The following is a 16323-nucleotide window of genomic DNA, read 5'->3' as shown; positions in this document are numbered from 1 at the left end:
GCAGCGACGACGACGAACAACCGCAGCGTCGCCGCCGTCTTAGGCGTCCATCCCATTGCCCAGAAGCCAGGCCGCGTCAGCGTTCGACTCCACTGCACGCAGGCAAGAAGCCAGGAAGTCTGAGACCAATCAAGAATTGGATACACTGATGAAGCGAATGGTTAAAGAAAAAGGGAGATCAGGTCACCTGATCCCGACGGTCCCGCGGCACGGCGGCGGCGCCGCGCGCCGGGGGGTGCTTCTTGCGCCGCCAAATGGAAGTGACCCGCGGCAGCCGCGCCCACCTGCTCCGCATGAAGCGGACTATCCTGCTGCCACGCGGCGGCGTCCCGGGCTGTGTGGCCGCCGCCGGGCGGTCGCCGCATTGGGATGTGACGGAGAGGAGGAGGCGGCGGCGGAGGCGGAGCAGCAGGGACAGGCGCTCCCCGCCGCGGCCCCACCCCGGGAGCAAGTTCTCCGCGGCGGCGCGGATCTCCAGCCCGCCGCGGTGCTTTAGGCTCAGGGTCACCGACCACGCCGGAGGCCCAGGCGGCGGCGACGACATGAGGGAGGCGGCGGTTCGGCCGCCGCGACTCTGCTTCTCCTGTGGTAACGGTCGAGTGGCCAAGGTGACCGGCGCGGGGCGTGTCTCGAGATCTGGGCCATCCGAAGCGTGGCGTCCAACCAGTGCGGGTGCTTTTGTGATTTTTTTAACTGAGTTTTGTTTTTTAAGAAAAACATCGATGGGACCTTAATTAATATTAACTAGGTTGGTCAGTACTCATTACTACTTTCAGCCTCTTTTCACGCACATGCAAGGAACTGATAAGTCATAAGTGTTCAAATTTCAGTTCAGTTTTGTACTTTCAATGCACATAGTTGCTCATATGGTAAGTAAACTTGATAATATTTTGGTGTGAATTCTGGAACAAAATACTTCCAAGCAGTCCTGTTATTCCTTACGATAATGCTTTTTAGCGGGCGTCCGCCCCGCGTCGGACGCGCTAGTTGCGAAAATCCTCCCTGCCGACCAGTCGGACAGCAGCCGCGCGCCGACCCCCCTCCGCGCTCCCTCCGCTCTTCCATGTTTTTATTTTTTCAGCGCGCTAGACCGAGCAGCCCACACCTACAAGAACGCGGCCCATCCGCCGGAGCAAGCTCGGCCCAAGTTGGAGCGATGAGTGAGTCGTGCGATTCCGACTCCGATGGTAGCGTCCAGCACCGAGGTACGTATGTTTTCTTTCCTTTTTTTCTTATATTTCTTTCTCCACGTTTGTCTTTTTTGGATTCTGACTCCGACGGCATCCAGGATTCCAGGGACGTGTGTTTTTTTCTTTTTCTTTTTTCTATTTCTATTTTGTTTTTTTTTCATTTCTTTCTACTATTTCTTTTTTCTTTTTCTTTCTTTTCATCTTTCATTCCTTTTCTATTTTTTCTTTCTTTTCTTCAATTATTTCCATTTCTTTTCTTTTTCATTTTTCATTTTTTGGTATTTTTATTATTCTTTTTGTTTCTTTTTTCTATTTTCATTTTTTATTGTATGTTTTCCTTTTCTTTTTTTCTTTCCTTTCATTCATTTATTTTTCTTTTCTTTTTTCTAGACTTTTGTCATTCTTTTTTTATTCTTTTACTATATTTATTTTACTCTATTAATTATTATTTCATTTTTTGTTTCCTTTCCTTGCTTTTATTATATTTATTCTTTTACTATATTTATTTTACTCGTGTCGTTCCGTCGAGCACACCCCAAGGGAGAACTCGAAAGTCCACATTCTTCCGTCAGGATCACAAATGAGAGAATAAAGCTTACAACATTCTTAACCATTTACTACATCACTTTATTACAACATTAGAGTACTTAAACAAGTTGAATGCAGTAGCGGAATTAAGACGGTTTTACATGTAAAAAGAGTTTATACATTTTAGGTTCATATTTTTATCTTGCAGCGAAGAACAACATATGATCAGAGTTACAGCGGAAATAACGATTAATGATGAATCATTAACATAATGAACATTTATAAACCAGATATGATGACAGATCATAAAACTTTTCTTCTAAAAATTTTTAGTGAGGGTTATAAATAAACACTACGGTCGTAGCGTGAAAGGAATCCTCTCTGAGCCCATCAGGAGATTTCCACACATAAGAGTCAGCTCTATGTATCATCTGGTCACCTGCAATAGGGGAAATTAAAACCCTAAGTACTCGATTGTACTCAGCAAGATTTACCCGACAAGAGGAAAATAAAGACTCCAAGGATATGCAAGGCTATCTGGCTTGTGGGTTATTGCATATGTAGGAAGCATTATTAAACGTGTCCTTATATTTAATTTTATTAGCAGTCATCATTAGTTCATTAACTAACCATTCTATATAAACACATATGCTACTTTCAAGCAGGTGGTAAGCAATCAGAACCATTTTACCATCTTTTAGATTTCAGTTCTTACTACGGTGCTAGACCAAAGCCAAGTCGTACCGTCTCATAAAAACGGTAATTCATGAATCAATGTATCCCAGCTGGGTATCCTGAAGCACACGCCTCGCTTGTACCCCAGGCACAAATAAGACCAACCCATTCCACTCCTGTCAAGGGGTCTAGGTCCTCGTGCAAACTTGGACTCCAAGCCCCAACACCTGAGACCTAGTCTCAGTATGGTGTTTAGACCTCTACCTAATACCCACCCCTAAAAGCCGGTCAAAAAAGAACCGAAACCCATGACAAGAGAGTAATAAGTTTTCCCGCTCCCATAAGCAAGTATGTGCTCAGAATAATAAGTATGTGACATGACTACCATCCACAGCAGCGGATGGTCCTCAATCGACATAGGCGAAACAAATACAACCAGAGCCTCGCTCGATTGCCTAACCAAGTCTAGATCCAAAGTACTATTTCACCTGGTCTCCAGTTATCATCCATATATATTTCAGGAGATAGTATATAATAATATTTTTTCTATCTCTCGCGAGTGATAGGTAATCACTCGACTTCTACCGAAATTCTTTAGCAAAGCAATCTACACGATCCTAACATACTAGTAGGACTCATAGGATAAGGATATATATATGTAAGTGGATTTCATTCAACTCCTTAAAACTTAATGCACAAGCATAAGATAAAAGTGCAGAATAATAGGGGTTATGCACCAGGACTTGCCTGGATAAGATATAACCAAAAGTTAGCATTCCATCATGGTGACACAATCATTAAGGCACTATCTTTTCTGCTACTCTAGATGACTCAGCGATCCGTCGTCGTTCCTATTATGACATACGTGGATGCAATACAGAGACAGTAATTAATCAACGACAATCGCAACTCTTATCATACGATTACGCCTCTCACGCTAATGAGCTAACTTTAATGACTAATGCACTAGGCTTTGTATCCATATCGTCAAGTAAGGCTTTATCTCTAGAAAAATGTTTTAGTTCTACAACCCCAAAGTGTTTTGGCATTTCATTGATTTAATATATATATTCGAACTAAGGCTCATTAGCTATCTTAGCAAACTAATTATTATAGAGCTACAAAAATTAAAGTGAGCACCTAATAATATTAGGAATTTATTATGAAATTTTTAGAGCCAACATTATCACCAATTTATTACAAAAATTAATACAATTTTATATCTTAATAATATGAAGCATCTCAATTTAATTAGATAACTCCTAAAAATACTATGAAACTATGTGAACAAAATATACTAGCAGATAGATCATGATTTTAGAAACCTAACAAAATTAGATTGATAATTTTTTGTTAACTACACAAATTTATATTGAATTTACAAGTTTGCCTTAGAAACTAAATTAGAAAATGTTTTAGGAAAAGAAAAGGGCCGGTGGCAATCAATTTGGCCCAGCAACCCAACGCGGGGTGCGGCTGTGTGCGCACCACGATGGCCCATCATGGCCCAAGGCCGGGGGAGCCCGCGCGCGATGGTTGCTTCACAGAAAAGCCCTCGAGCTTTTAGATAATAACATGACTACTATGCGCACTATTCCAACCGATAGTGGTTTTGCAAACAAGCCCTCGGATGTTCTCACCTTTACCACGAGGAGACCCTTAGGATCCCCGCGCATGCCAGCGCGGTGACCGACATCATAAGGCGGTTACGTTGGGCAAACTAGGCTCGCTACGATGGAAGTAAGGGGCTAACCACCATCTACGGCTAAACACGCAAGGATGGGTGGTGGTTAGAGACTTGGAAGCACACTGGTGCGAACTACAACAGTGAGCGGCTATCCACAGCGATGACATGACTGTTTCGATGAGCTAGACCAGCTAGAAGACTAACGAGTGATCGGGTGAGCATAAGGAGCATACAACAAGCTCATCCAAGGTGATGGTCTAGTCAGGGGTGGCCTGAGTAGAGTTGACCACATGCGACCGAGCGGGGCGGCGGCGCTCCGTGATGGACATCTACGTGTCACCCCACTATCGACGAGCACCCTGGCCAAAATAGCGCGAGCACCAGATGGAGGGAGTCAAGGTGAGTTCAAGGTTACAAGCAATTGAACTGCTATTAACCCTACGAGCCTTACCCCCAAACCTCTCGGCACGGCGGTGTTTTGACTAGTGACGAGCGAAACGCTAAATTGGTGGTCGGTAGCGCTTGGTCGGGCAGGGGGAAGATGGGGCACCTAGTTGACTTCTTATGCCACTTACTGGTGCGAGGAATCAAAATGTGAAGCCCTGAGCTAGGTGAATTGGAGGGCGGAAAGGTGGAGCTCTAGCCATGGTCATGCCATGGAGAGGGCACCTGAGCGAGGGCGAGCAAATTAAGACGAGGTGACTCCATTCGATGGTGGTAGCACAAACACGTGCGCACAGGTGGTGGTTCATGTGGCTTAGCGCGACACGCTTGAATGGAGCTGCAAAGCCCGAACGGGGCTCACCGACGTCGGCCAGCGGGGGCAAGGCGAGGCAGCAGGACATCCCATCGCCACTGTGACTGGGGCCAATGACCAGACATGGTGGCAGTGGCATACGCCAAGGGCATAACACGGTAGGTGAATAGAAGGGTGGGGTGGACGCCATGTCGATCGAGCGACGGCAACCATAGCCTCGGCTTGGCCCTACGCGCGGCACAGCGACCAGCCACATAAGTGTGGCGTGCACGCAGCAGCAGGAGCCAGGCCATAGCGAGCTGGGGCTGACCAACACCAGGCTAGGGGCGCTACGCAGCACCGATTGGCACGCGAGCTGGCCAGCGACAGTCGCCTGGCACCAGCAGCACCCGCGCATGTGTGGTGACCGTGGACTGAGGCTGCACAAGTGTAACTAGTGACATGCATGAGTTTTAAAGCGAAGCAAAGGATGTCGATCAACACGACCGGAGTTCAACCAATTCCACTAACCTAAAGCTGATACTAACACCCAACTGACGAAGCAAACCTCACGTCCAAAGAGCAACCAGAGAGGGAGATAGGGAGGTGCCAACATGAGTTCATCACGTTGAACGTCGGTTCGCGAACCGAGCACCAAACCATGGTTTACAGCGCGTTCTAAGGAGGTTTGGGCAAGTTTAGAGCAGGCAACGTGACATCCAACACAACTTCGACCTATACCATGCTCAAGTGCTTACTTAGAAGCAACCAACAGTAAAAAAACATGGATCTAGTGTTTATACATTTTAGTTAGAATTTATATGCCAAATGGCATTGTCTACTACCCTTCCACACTTAGAAAAGTTAAGGGTTTCACTTGGGGCTAAGTAGCCATTAACTATTTTATCGCAATTTTTAATAGGTCTAAACTGTGTTAACTTCAACCAACAAATACTTCATGCAATAGTCCATACTTTATACTAAACCATAGGAACAAAATATTTAAGCGCTATTTAATTATTTTGCTCAATATAATTCACCAAAAATGGCACTTTAATCACAAGTTCAACTTCTTGCCGATTCAACGAAAAGGTCTGATTTTAATTTCAGATTTGATTTTTGAGCTCCCAAGAACACTAGTTAACAACATTTATTTTCCAAAAGTTAAAGTTGCATTTCCATCTACTAAACTTGTACTTTAATTTTTATTTAAGTACTAAATACAAATTATATTTTATTTTTGTTTATAGAAATTGTTTTTGTGCCAAACAATTAAAACTACTTATCCTATTTTTCTTGTTAGGATTTTCATTAGCATTTTTACGTGCTAAGTAAATTAACTTAGATATTTATTTGATTTCTCTCAACCACTAAAGCGAGTCACATAACATTTGTTTATCATTTCATGTGTGTTTTAAATTTTAAAAATTCGAAAACTTGTTTGGCTAATCTCTCTCAGGCCTCAATCTCGGTGCTAAGCAAGCTCGTAACACTAGGGGTGTTACATCCGTCAGTAGGACCGAGTGTCCGAAGATCCATAGAGATGTATGAGACCATCTAGCAAACCTACCTAGGAAGTCAACAAGTACTAGTTTATTCCTTTCCCAAGTAGTGCAACGACCAAGCCATAGTTAAATGTTCCATCCCAAGTCCCTAGTACTAGCCCATGCACCAATGCCCTTTCTCGTTATCATGATCATCAATGTATCTCCTCAGGCGCGTCTCTCGTATTCTTGCAGGAACGCCTCAAGTGAGGATCGTGTAGCTGTACAGGTGGTTATCGTCAGCTTCTAGATGTCTGAACGACAACACCCTTAGGCAGGCACCCCACTATTATAAACCCTATTTTGGATACTTATCAAGTTGCATTATGAGTTATGCATTACATGTAGTCTTGATAATGATCACTCTTATACTACACCTAGAGTAGCTTAATAATCTGTAGAAGCCTCTCACCTAAATAATGGGAATGGAAATGCTTAATGCTTATTGCTTAGTTGCTTGGGCAACGGTAGAAGTTGAGCATGAGAAGAGAACTCATACTCATGCGTGTAGAATGCTACACGTGGATAATTAACAACTAAAACCAATGAGGGTACAACTTGACTTATCTAACTAATCTGGCTAAGGACTAATATCCCTAATAGGATAATCTTGATGATAACTTGGATATCTTGCTCATACGAGGGGTAGGTCGTCTTGAGTGTGGGATCTTAGTCGACATAGCTCCTGGAACAGTAAGGACCGTGTATTGGGATATGTAAGTCCGAGTAACCTCCCGTATAGACCACATGTCGCGGATGGGGTCGACAAGCCAAGTAACTAATTACGACCTATTTAACTGTGAAACTGACAAGAGGGTTGGCGTCGGTCGGGAATGTCCAGGACATTGATCGAGCAACCACTTGAACCTTTCGTTGGACACTTGGGCCAGATTAGGGAAAGGTTAGAAGGCGCGAGGCAACCCTTACTCTCGCGCAAGGGTATGGTGGTTAGTCCCATCCTTCCATGTGGGTACAGTTGTACACCTCTACAGAGTCTCGAAAGCCTGGAGTCCCTCGGGACGGAACTATCTGGTTGTTCTTTCTTTCTATACCCATGGTAGCATGAACAATGGACTATGAGCACTTTGTGATAATGATGAATACCTTTATTTCTATGTTGAGCATAGCATGTCATAATTCTAATGAACATCATTGCTTTCCACACTCATACAAACGCTCGATAATTACCTTATGCATCCACTAAATACTATATGTTGAAATTAAGCCCTGCGAGTACGCAATGTACTTACGGTGCAGCCGTTAAGTTGTTTTGCAGGTAGACCAGACATTATCTCCGAGGCTAACTCCAATAATGCAAGTTAGCAAACCTTGGAGCGGGCGCTCTCCAAGACGAGCTGCGTGTAAATCCGACGGTTTGACGAGCGACAAGAGCGGCAACCTAGTGCAGGAATAGGGTTGTCAGAGTATTGAGATCTAGTAGTATGTTTATACACTTGAAACCTTTTTTTGTTATCGACAATGCTTTAGAAATAAATGTAAGGCTGGAGTGTGTATGTGATTGAGTTGTATCCTATGCATTGTGTTGGGTATGTGTGTGTAACTCAACGTAAAGATCCTGAAGAGGAGTTTCTACGTGCGCTCCTAGGGGTCTCGTGCTGTCGCTTTACTTAAATTGAGTAGGTCAAGTGGATGACTCTCGATTTAGGTGGATTAGCACAGCGGGTGCCCCACAATGTTGCAGTACATTTTTTTCGATGTTGCACTACATAGTTTAACGATGTTACAGTATTTATATTCCGATGTTGCACTACATAGTTTTCTCATAATTTGTGATGTTGCACTGGAAGTGTTTCGTGCTCTTAGGACAGGAGCATGGTGGGGAACGGGGACATAAGCATGGTGGGTGAATGGGGCGCGGTGGGGAACGGGGCGCCGTGGAGGGAACGGGGCGCGGTGGGAAAACAGGGATAGGGGCATGGTGGGGAATGGGGGACAGGGGCGATGATGTTAGGGTTTCATATCCTAGTTGTTGTTCATGATTGGTTCATCTGATTTGAGTACTACTTGGTGTTCCTCGATGGATTAGGGTTTGCTATCATACTTCGGTGATGGTCGTTCTTATAGTCTTTCTTGCTTGCTACTATGATTTTATTGTTCCTTGATGAGCTCTGTATACCTGATGCGTTTCTTGTTGTTCATATGTTTGTCTCTGTTTTTTTATGATATGGTCGATGATGTTGTCCTGAGCACCTGGAAGCATGTACCTAAATGCAGCCGTGCTTTATTTGCTTACTGAATCATTGTACAATCATGTTGAGGCCAGGCAGGGTATGATGATCTGAGTTTGTGTTACATTGTTATATGCATCTAGATAGATCCCTCTGTGAGCCATGAGATGATGTGTAGGCAAGCAGCTGCCCTGGTTGTAGTCATGGTGTCCTTTATTACCAGCAGGCTTAAAAGGAAAAGGGCTGATACTGAACCTGGCCCTCTATTGTATGCACTTAGGGATGAAGCTGACCAGCATAGGCATCAGACCCTTAACCTGATCTATAACTCCAATGATGGAGAGTGCCTATCCATGCTTAGGATGACCAGAGCACATTTTTTTGCTTTATGCAATCTGTTTAGAGCTAGGAGCCTAGTTTCTGATAGAGAGGGGGTCACAGTAGAAGAGCATGTTGTAATGTTCCTCCATGTGGTTGGTCAAAACCAAAGAGTTAGAGTTGTCCACCAGTCTTTTAGGAGGTCTATTGAGACAGTGCATAGACACTTCCACTAGGTTTTGTATGCTGCTGGTGAGCTTAGGAATGAGATGATCAAGCCTCCTAGCACTGCCATTCACCCAAAGGTACTTGGGAGCCATAGATGGAATCCATTCTTGAAGGTAATTGTGAAGCACATGTTCGTTCATTTGGTAGATGTGCATATTCACATGTACTGTTATCTCACTTCCATGATTTTTAGGACTGTATTGGTGCCATTGATGACACCCATGTGTTGACAAGGGTGCCTAGACACATGCAGTATGCTTTTAGGGGTAGGAAACACAACCCCACACAAAATATCATGGTTGTTGTGGACTTTGATCTCAAGTTCACATATGTCCTTGCTGGCTGGGAGGGCTCTACCCATGATGCACTTATCCTGGCTGATGTCATAGAGAGGAATGATGGGTTCACTATACCTAAAGGTAATTGCACTACCTAGTCAATGCACTTATGTCCTTAACAATGGCACACACACTCACAGTAGATGTCCAATTGTAGGTAAATTCTACCTGGTAGATGCTGGCTATGCATGCCATAGTGGCTTCCTGCCCCCCTATAGGGGGTTAGGTACCACTTGACTAAGTTTGGGAGCAGAAACCACCCAACCAATGCAAGGGAGCTTTTCAACCTAAGGCACTCATCACTAAGGGTCACTGTGGATAGGGCTTTTGATGCACTGAAGAATAGATTTCGTATCCTAGATAACAAGCCCTTTCACCCATACAAGACTTAGGTCAAGCTTGTATTGGCCTGCTGTATTCTGCAAAATTGGATCCTAGATTTTGGTATTGACCAAGTTGTGCCACCTGAGGAGGGTTTCACTGGCAGCCAACCTGACCCACTTGAACCTGCCCAATAATGACAGCCAGTCCCAAGACTCCAATGTCATGGCACTTAGGAGGATTGCCATATGTAAGGCTGAAAGGTCCTTGTTTGGTTTTGGTAATTGAGTGACAACTTAGGTGGACTAATTGAGTTTATGTGAGATACACAGGTGATTAGTCCATAGGTACATGTGTGTGAGCAACATATGCCATGAAGGTGAAAATAGCTTGGAGATGTTGCAAAGCTCACACATGTGATGATGAAGGAGCTTAAATGCATATGAGACATGACATTGAGTCATGTGATCAAGGTGGAGAAGATCAAGACAAGACTTGGCTTGATGGACCGGTTACAAGCGTGAAGGGCAAGTCGAAGGCTTTGGAGTGATGGACCGCGTGGCGGTGAAGCTTGAGCAAGACTTGGCGCCGATGGACGATGGCAACGGTGAAGAGCAAGTAGAGTCAAGATCGATGAACCAATATGATCATGTGATGATATGAAGTGGATCATATCATTGTTGATCATGTTGGTGCATGTGTTGCATCAACATTGAAGGAGATGGAATGGAATGCGTAAGGCAAAGGTATAACCTAGGGCATTTCATTTCACCGGTCATAGGTGTGTAGAGAAGTTTATGACCGGGTTTAGGATAGATGGCCGTACTATCAAGAGGGGCAAACTTGTTTGCATATCGGTCATCTAGTGCCACTCGAGTGATCTAACTTTGCATTATCGCTAGGATCGAGGGGATTCGGCGCTTTCGGGAAAATGGAATGTCTATTTTCTATTGCGCCGGATGCAAATTCTTGTGGTTAGCACACTTGAGCAAGGGTGAAGAGAATGGAGAAGATGCTGGCGTCAGTCAACTGATCGGACGCTGGATCTAAATGCACCGGATGCTGGAAGGCTACATTTGGTCAGGCTGACGTACGGTGACGCAGAAGCTAGAGTGTGACCGGACGCTGGCTGCGTCTGATCGCGTTCGACCGGACGCGTCCGGTCATGCTCGGGAGCTTACTGGAAACGACCGGACGCTGGGGGTTCAGCGTCCGGTCAGTTGAGTGCTGCTGCGTCCGGTCAAGTCAAATGACCGTTGGAACCGGGACACGTGGTCGTCTGCGAGCGACCGGACGCTGAGGTCCAGCGTCTGGTCAACACGACCGGAGCGTCCGATTGGCCCGACCGTTGCCCAGTGAAGGGGTAATGGCTAGTTTAGCCCTTGGGGCTATAAATAGAAGTGGCCTTCGGCCATGGCTAGGGTGGAGCACCTCAAGGGACTTAGTGTCCATGCTTGTGAGTGCTTGGGAGCCCTCCATCACACATATACTTGATAGTGATCATTCGATTGTGTGAGTGGGCGATTCTAGTGCGATTGCATTGTGAGGTTGCATTGAGTGGCACTAGGTGATCGAGTTGCAAGCCGGTGGTGCTTGTTACTCTTAGAGGTTGCCACCTCCTAGACGGCTTGGTGGTGGTCTCCATCAAAGCGCGCAAGAAGCTTGTGCGGCGCTCCGGAGAAGTGCTTGTGAGGGGCATTGTGCTCGCCCCGCGGGAGCCGTGAAGAGCAACTCTAGTAAAGCGTGTCATTGAGCTACCCTCACTCAAGGGGTAGGTTCTTGCGGCACCCGACGTGCGGGCTTAGCGGGTGATGCTAATTAGCCGCCGAACCACCAAGTGAGCGGTCGACATAACGGGGACTAGCGTGTTGGCAAACACGTGAACCTCGGGAGAAAAATCACCGTGTCAACCTTGTCCTTCCCGTTGGTTTGCATCCCCATTACACAAGCTTACAATTACTTTTATACATATTAAGCTTGTGTAGTTGCTCTTGTAATTAGATAGCTTGTGTAGCTTGCTAATTACCTTCTTGCTTGTGTAGCATAGAAATAGCTCCCTTGCATGGCTAATTTGGTTTTAGTAACCTTGTTAGTCACATTGCTTAGTTTGTGTAGCTAAGTATTTGCGCTCTCTAATTAGGCATTGGTTGCCTTGTTATTGAGCATTGCTAGTGAGCATCGTTAGCTTTGTGCTTTTGCTTACTAGCATGTGTAGGAGCTCCCTTGTCGCTTAAAATACTAGTGGCCTAGGTTTGTGTAACCTTGCTCCTAGAATTGTTTAGGAGAGCTCTAGCTAGCCCAGCACCTTTGTTGCATAATTGTTATCTTTGCAAGGTGCTAGTGAACATATATAGTGGGGTATAGTCTTGGCTAGACCAATAGTTTTAATTCCGCATTTGTATCGGTTAGCCGACACGATTAAGTTTTAGAAAAGACTATTCACCCTCCCTCTAGTCACCATCTCGACCCTTCAAATGCTATGTGGGAAGGGAGGAGTACCTCTAGGATCTGATCATGCAGTAACTTTGTTATTAAATTCAGTTCGTATACCCTGCTATGGAACTCATATTTGTGTGATGTTTATGTAACAATTTGTTGGACAAGGCTGAGACCAAATATGTAATAATTTGTCACTGGTTCACTTGTTCTTTGGCCATAAAACTCAGCCATACAGTGGTAGCAGCATAGATCAATTATGATGTTCCTGTTGTATGGCTGTCCCATGGCTAAAGCTTATGTGTATTCATGATTGTGATGTTATTCTCCTACTTACTTTGAAATTGCAATACCAAATAGGATGGCTCCACTCCCAGTTGATATGTTTGGTGCCCAGGGTGGGTTTGTGGCTGCTTCTGATGTAGTAAATGGGCTGCTGGGGGTTACTTGTCTAAAACTGTACCCTTGTACCTATCTATCCATTACTTGTCTAAAACTGTACCCTTCCCTCCCTTCGCCTTACTACAGGACCATCCTAAAGATGCAGAGTTTCTAAACTGCCCTATAAGGTTCTACACTGAGATGGAATCCATCTTTGGCCATGCTATGGCCACTGGTAGGTTTGCACCAGGCTAAGAGTGTTGCTGCTAAGATAAAGGGTCCTTCCTCTACCCATGTTCCTGCTAAGAAGACCCACACTGATGTTGGATGCAGCAGCAAGGCCATAGAGCTCCTCTCCTCAGCTGTGGGTGCAAAAAGAAAGAGAGGCATCTTCAGTGAGGATGAGATGCTTATGTTGACCAACATGTCTAATGCTATGAACAATGTTGCCAATGCTCTTAGGGAGACTGGACCATCCCATGTTGATGCTGACCTCTACCTTACTATGATGGATGGTTTTACTAAGGAGGCACTGATAGTGGCCTACACCTACCTACTGGACAATAAGGCCCAAGGCAGGGGCTTTGTTGGCATGAGTGACAGCCATAAAGACATTTGGCTTAGGAACTACCTAGCCAAGAACTACTTCATGTAGTTCCTGCACATGTTGGCAACCATGTGCATTGAGGGGTTGACTGTTGAGATGTATAGTTCCTCCACCTCCCTCACACACACTCTAATTTTGACTACAATTGAGTTGCAGGTATTTTGTATAGGTTACTTGGCTGACCCACACCTATCCTTTTAGGTTCTTTCTTGGGAGGGTGGCTAACTATATGTGCTAGAGGGTACCATGGTAGGCATTTGAGCCTAGAACAATCATGTTGTAAGGCACTATTTGTAGCCTATGTTGGCTACTTTATTTGAGATCAGTTGTTCCTTATTCTCTTACTTATGACTTGTTGGTTTTGTTTCTTTTGATTGGTGATAACTATGGGAAATCTATAAGGCCTATGATGCAAACAACATATTCATAAGGTGGCTGCCTTGTTTAATTGGTTCTTCATGTTTTTCATCATTACCATGGAACCCTATGTGTGCCCATCCATTCACTTGTGCTGATGGCAGTGAATGGATGTGCACAATAGGGTTCGATGGAAGTCATGACCCTGGATTTGCACTTGTTTGGTGCCTGCCCTGTTTACTTGATTATTGTGATTTGTCATGTATGTCATCAAATCCATCTGACACAACCATGCCCTTACAACAGCCCCTTCTTTCTTGTGATGATGGTAGTGTATGGATGTGCACATGGATTCCATGGCAACCATGAGCTTGGATTTGCTGAACTACTAGTTTTTATTTTCTATGACAGCCACCAATAATTTGAACTGAAAGAACACCACCATATTCTAAAGCTGTAGGGTCAAGATGGCGACTAGAGAAGGGTGAATAGTCATTTCTAAAACTTAATCAAGCCGTCTAACCGAAACAAATGCGGAATTAAAACAATCGGCCAAACCAAGACTACAACCCTCTATCGAAGTTCACAAGCACCTTATAAATATCCTAATTAAGCAACTAAGGTGCTGAGCTAGCTAGAGCTCACCTAATTAATTCTAGAAGCAAGGTCACACAAATATATGCCACTAGTACTTTAAGTAACGGGGAGCTTCTACACATTTCTAGTAAGCAAAAGCACTAAGCTCCTAGGCTCACTAGCAATGCTCAATAACAAGGCAACTAATGCCAAATTAGAGAGCGCAAATACTTAGCTACACAAACTAAGCAATATGACTAACAAGGTTACACAAACCAAATTAGCGACGCAAGGGAGCTACTTCTATGCCACACAAGCAAGAAGATAATTAGTGAGCTACACAAAGCTAACTAATTACAAGAGCAACTACACAAGCACAATGTATATAAAAGTAATAACAAGCTTGTGTAAGGAGATTGCAAACCAACAGGAAGAACAATGTTGACACGATGATTTTTCTCCCAAGGTTCACGTGCTTGCCAACACGCTAGTCCTCGTTGTGTCGACCGCTTACTTGGTGGTTCGACGGCTAATTGGCATCACCCACCAAGTCCACATGTTGGGCACCGCAAGAACCTACCCTGGAAGTGAGGGTAGCTCAATGACACGCTTTACTAGAGTTGCTCTTCATGGCTCCCGCGGGGCGAGCACAATGCCCCTCACAAAGCTCTTCTCCGGAGCACTGCACAAGCTTCTTGCGGGCTTCGACGGAGACCACCACCAAACCATCTAGGAAGTGGCAACCTCCAAGAGTAACAAGCACCACTGGCTTGCAAGTCGACCACCTAGTGCCACTCGATGCAACCTCATGATACAATCACACTAGAATCGCTCTCTCACATAATCGAATGATCACTATCAAGCATATGTGAGATGGAGGGCTCCCAAGCACTACCACACAAGCCACCAAGGCTCTAGTGTGCTCAGCTCTACCAAGCTACCGGCCAAAGGCTGACCAAGGCTCCTATTTATAACCCCATGTACAAATAGAGCCGTTACCCCTTCACTGGACAAATTTTGGGGTGACCGGACACACCCTGCCAGCGTCCGGTCAACGGATGGCTGCGACGTCATCACTGGCTTCAAATACTGAGGGCCCGATCTCAACGGTTAAGTTGCGACTAGACATAACATAGTGTATGACTAGACACAGGACCCCAGCGTCCGATCACTTCCAGTAAGGTTCCACTCATGACCGGACGTGTTAGTTTGAGCACGACCGGACACGTTAGCCCAGTGTCCGGTCACTTCTAGTAAGGTTCCAGAGACGCTCAACTGTGATCGGACGCGTCCGGTAAGTCATGATTGGACGCAGCATCAGCATCCGGTCCTTCTCTTCTTTATGTTGCCACATCAGTGGGACCGGACACACCCACCCAGCGCCCGGTCATGAAGTGACCTAGCATCCGGTTGAAGACTAACGCCTACGCCTTCACTGCTGCCACTGACCAGACACAGAACCCCAGCGTTTGGTGCACTCTGTGAAACCCTATCTTTTCTATACAGGGCGCTGGTGGCACCGTCGGACTGTCCGCACTCTATGGGTGGACACTCCGCCGGTGAAGTTTCGAACCCTTGCTCCCAAGAGCTAAACACAATGTGTATCACCTTTCTCCTCCATTTCTTCACCGAGTTAATCCACATCAACTCCAACTTCTTCTCCTTTGCAAATGTGCCAACACCACCATGTGTATGTGTGTTAGCTTTTCACAAACATTTTCCAAAGGATTAGCCACTCAACTTGCCACGCCACTCGATCCTAGCGACGATGCAAAGTTAGATCACTCAAGTGGCACTAGATGACCGATATACAAACAAGTTTGCCCCTCTTGATAGTATAGCCATCTATCCTAAACCCGGTCATCAACTTCTCTACACACCAATGATCGGTGAAATGAAATGCCCTAGGTTATACCTTTGCCTTGCGCATTCCATTCCATCTCCTCCAATGTAGATGCAACACATGCACCAACACGATTAACAAGGATATGGTCCACTTCATATCATCACGTGATCATATTGGTCCATTGATCTTGACTTCACTTGCTTTTCACTGTTGCCTTCATCCATTGGCGCTAAGTCTTGCTCAAGCTTCACTGCCACACGGTCCATCGCTCCAAAGCCTCCGACTTGCCCTTTACGCTTGCAACCGGTCCATCAAGCCAAGTCTTGTCTTGATCTTCTCCACCTTGATCACATGACTCAATGTCAT

The 16323-nt window shown here is 45.3% G+C and overlaps 1 protein-coding gene across 1 annotated transcript; it reads right to left on the bottom strand.

Annotated features, from left to right (window-relative positions):
• Window positions 1-21: 21 nt before the first annotated feature.
• Window positions 22-874, bottom strand: LOC136535247 (uncharacterized; the record flags this gene model as incomplete). The annotated part of the gene is made up of 2 exons (XM_066527544.1): window positions 188-874; window positions 22-92 (listed from the first exon to the last, which is right to left on the bottom strand). Coding segments are annotated over exons 1-2 (428 nt in total), but the record flags the coding sequence as incomplete, so codon positions are not given.
• Between the last annotated feature and the right edge of the window lie 15449 nt (window positions 875-16323).

This window comes from Miscanthus floridulus, unplaced genomic scaffold, assembly GCF_019320115.1.
Source record: "Miscanthus floridulus cultivar M001 unplaced genomic scaffold, ASM1932011v1 os_2633_1_2, whole genome shotgun sequence".
Lineage (NCBI taxonomy): Eukaryota > Viridiplantae > Streptophyta > Magnoliopsida > Poales > Poaceae > Miscanthus > Miscanthus floridulus.
Note: the sequence above shows the minus strand (reverse complement) of the source record. Positions and strands in the feature narration are given on the sequence as shown.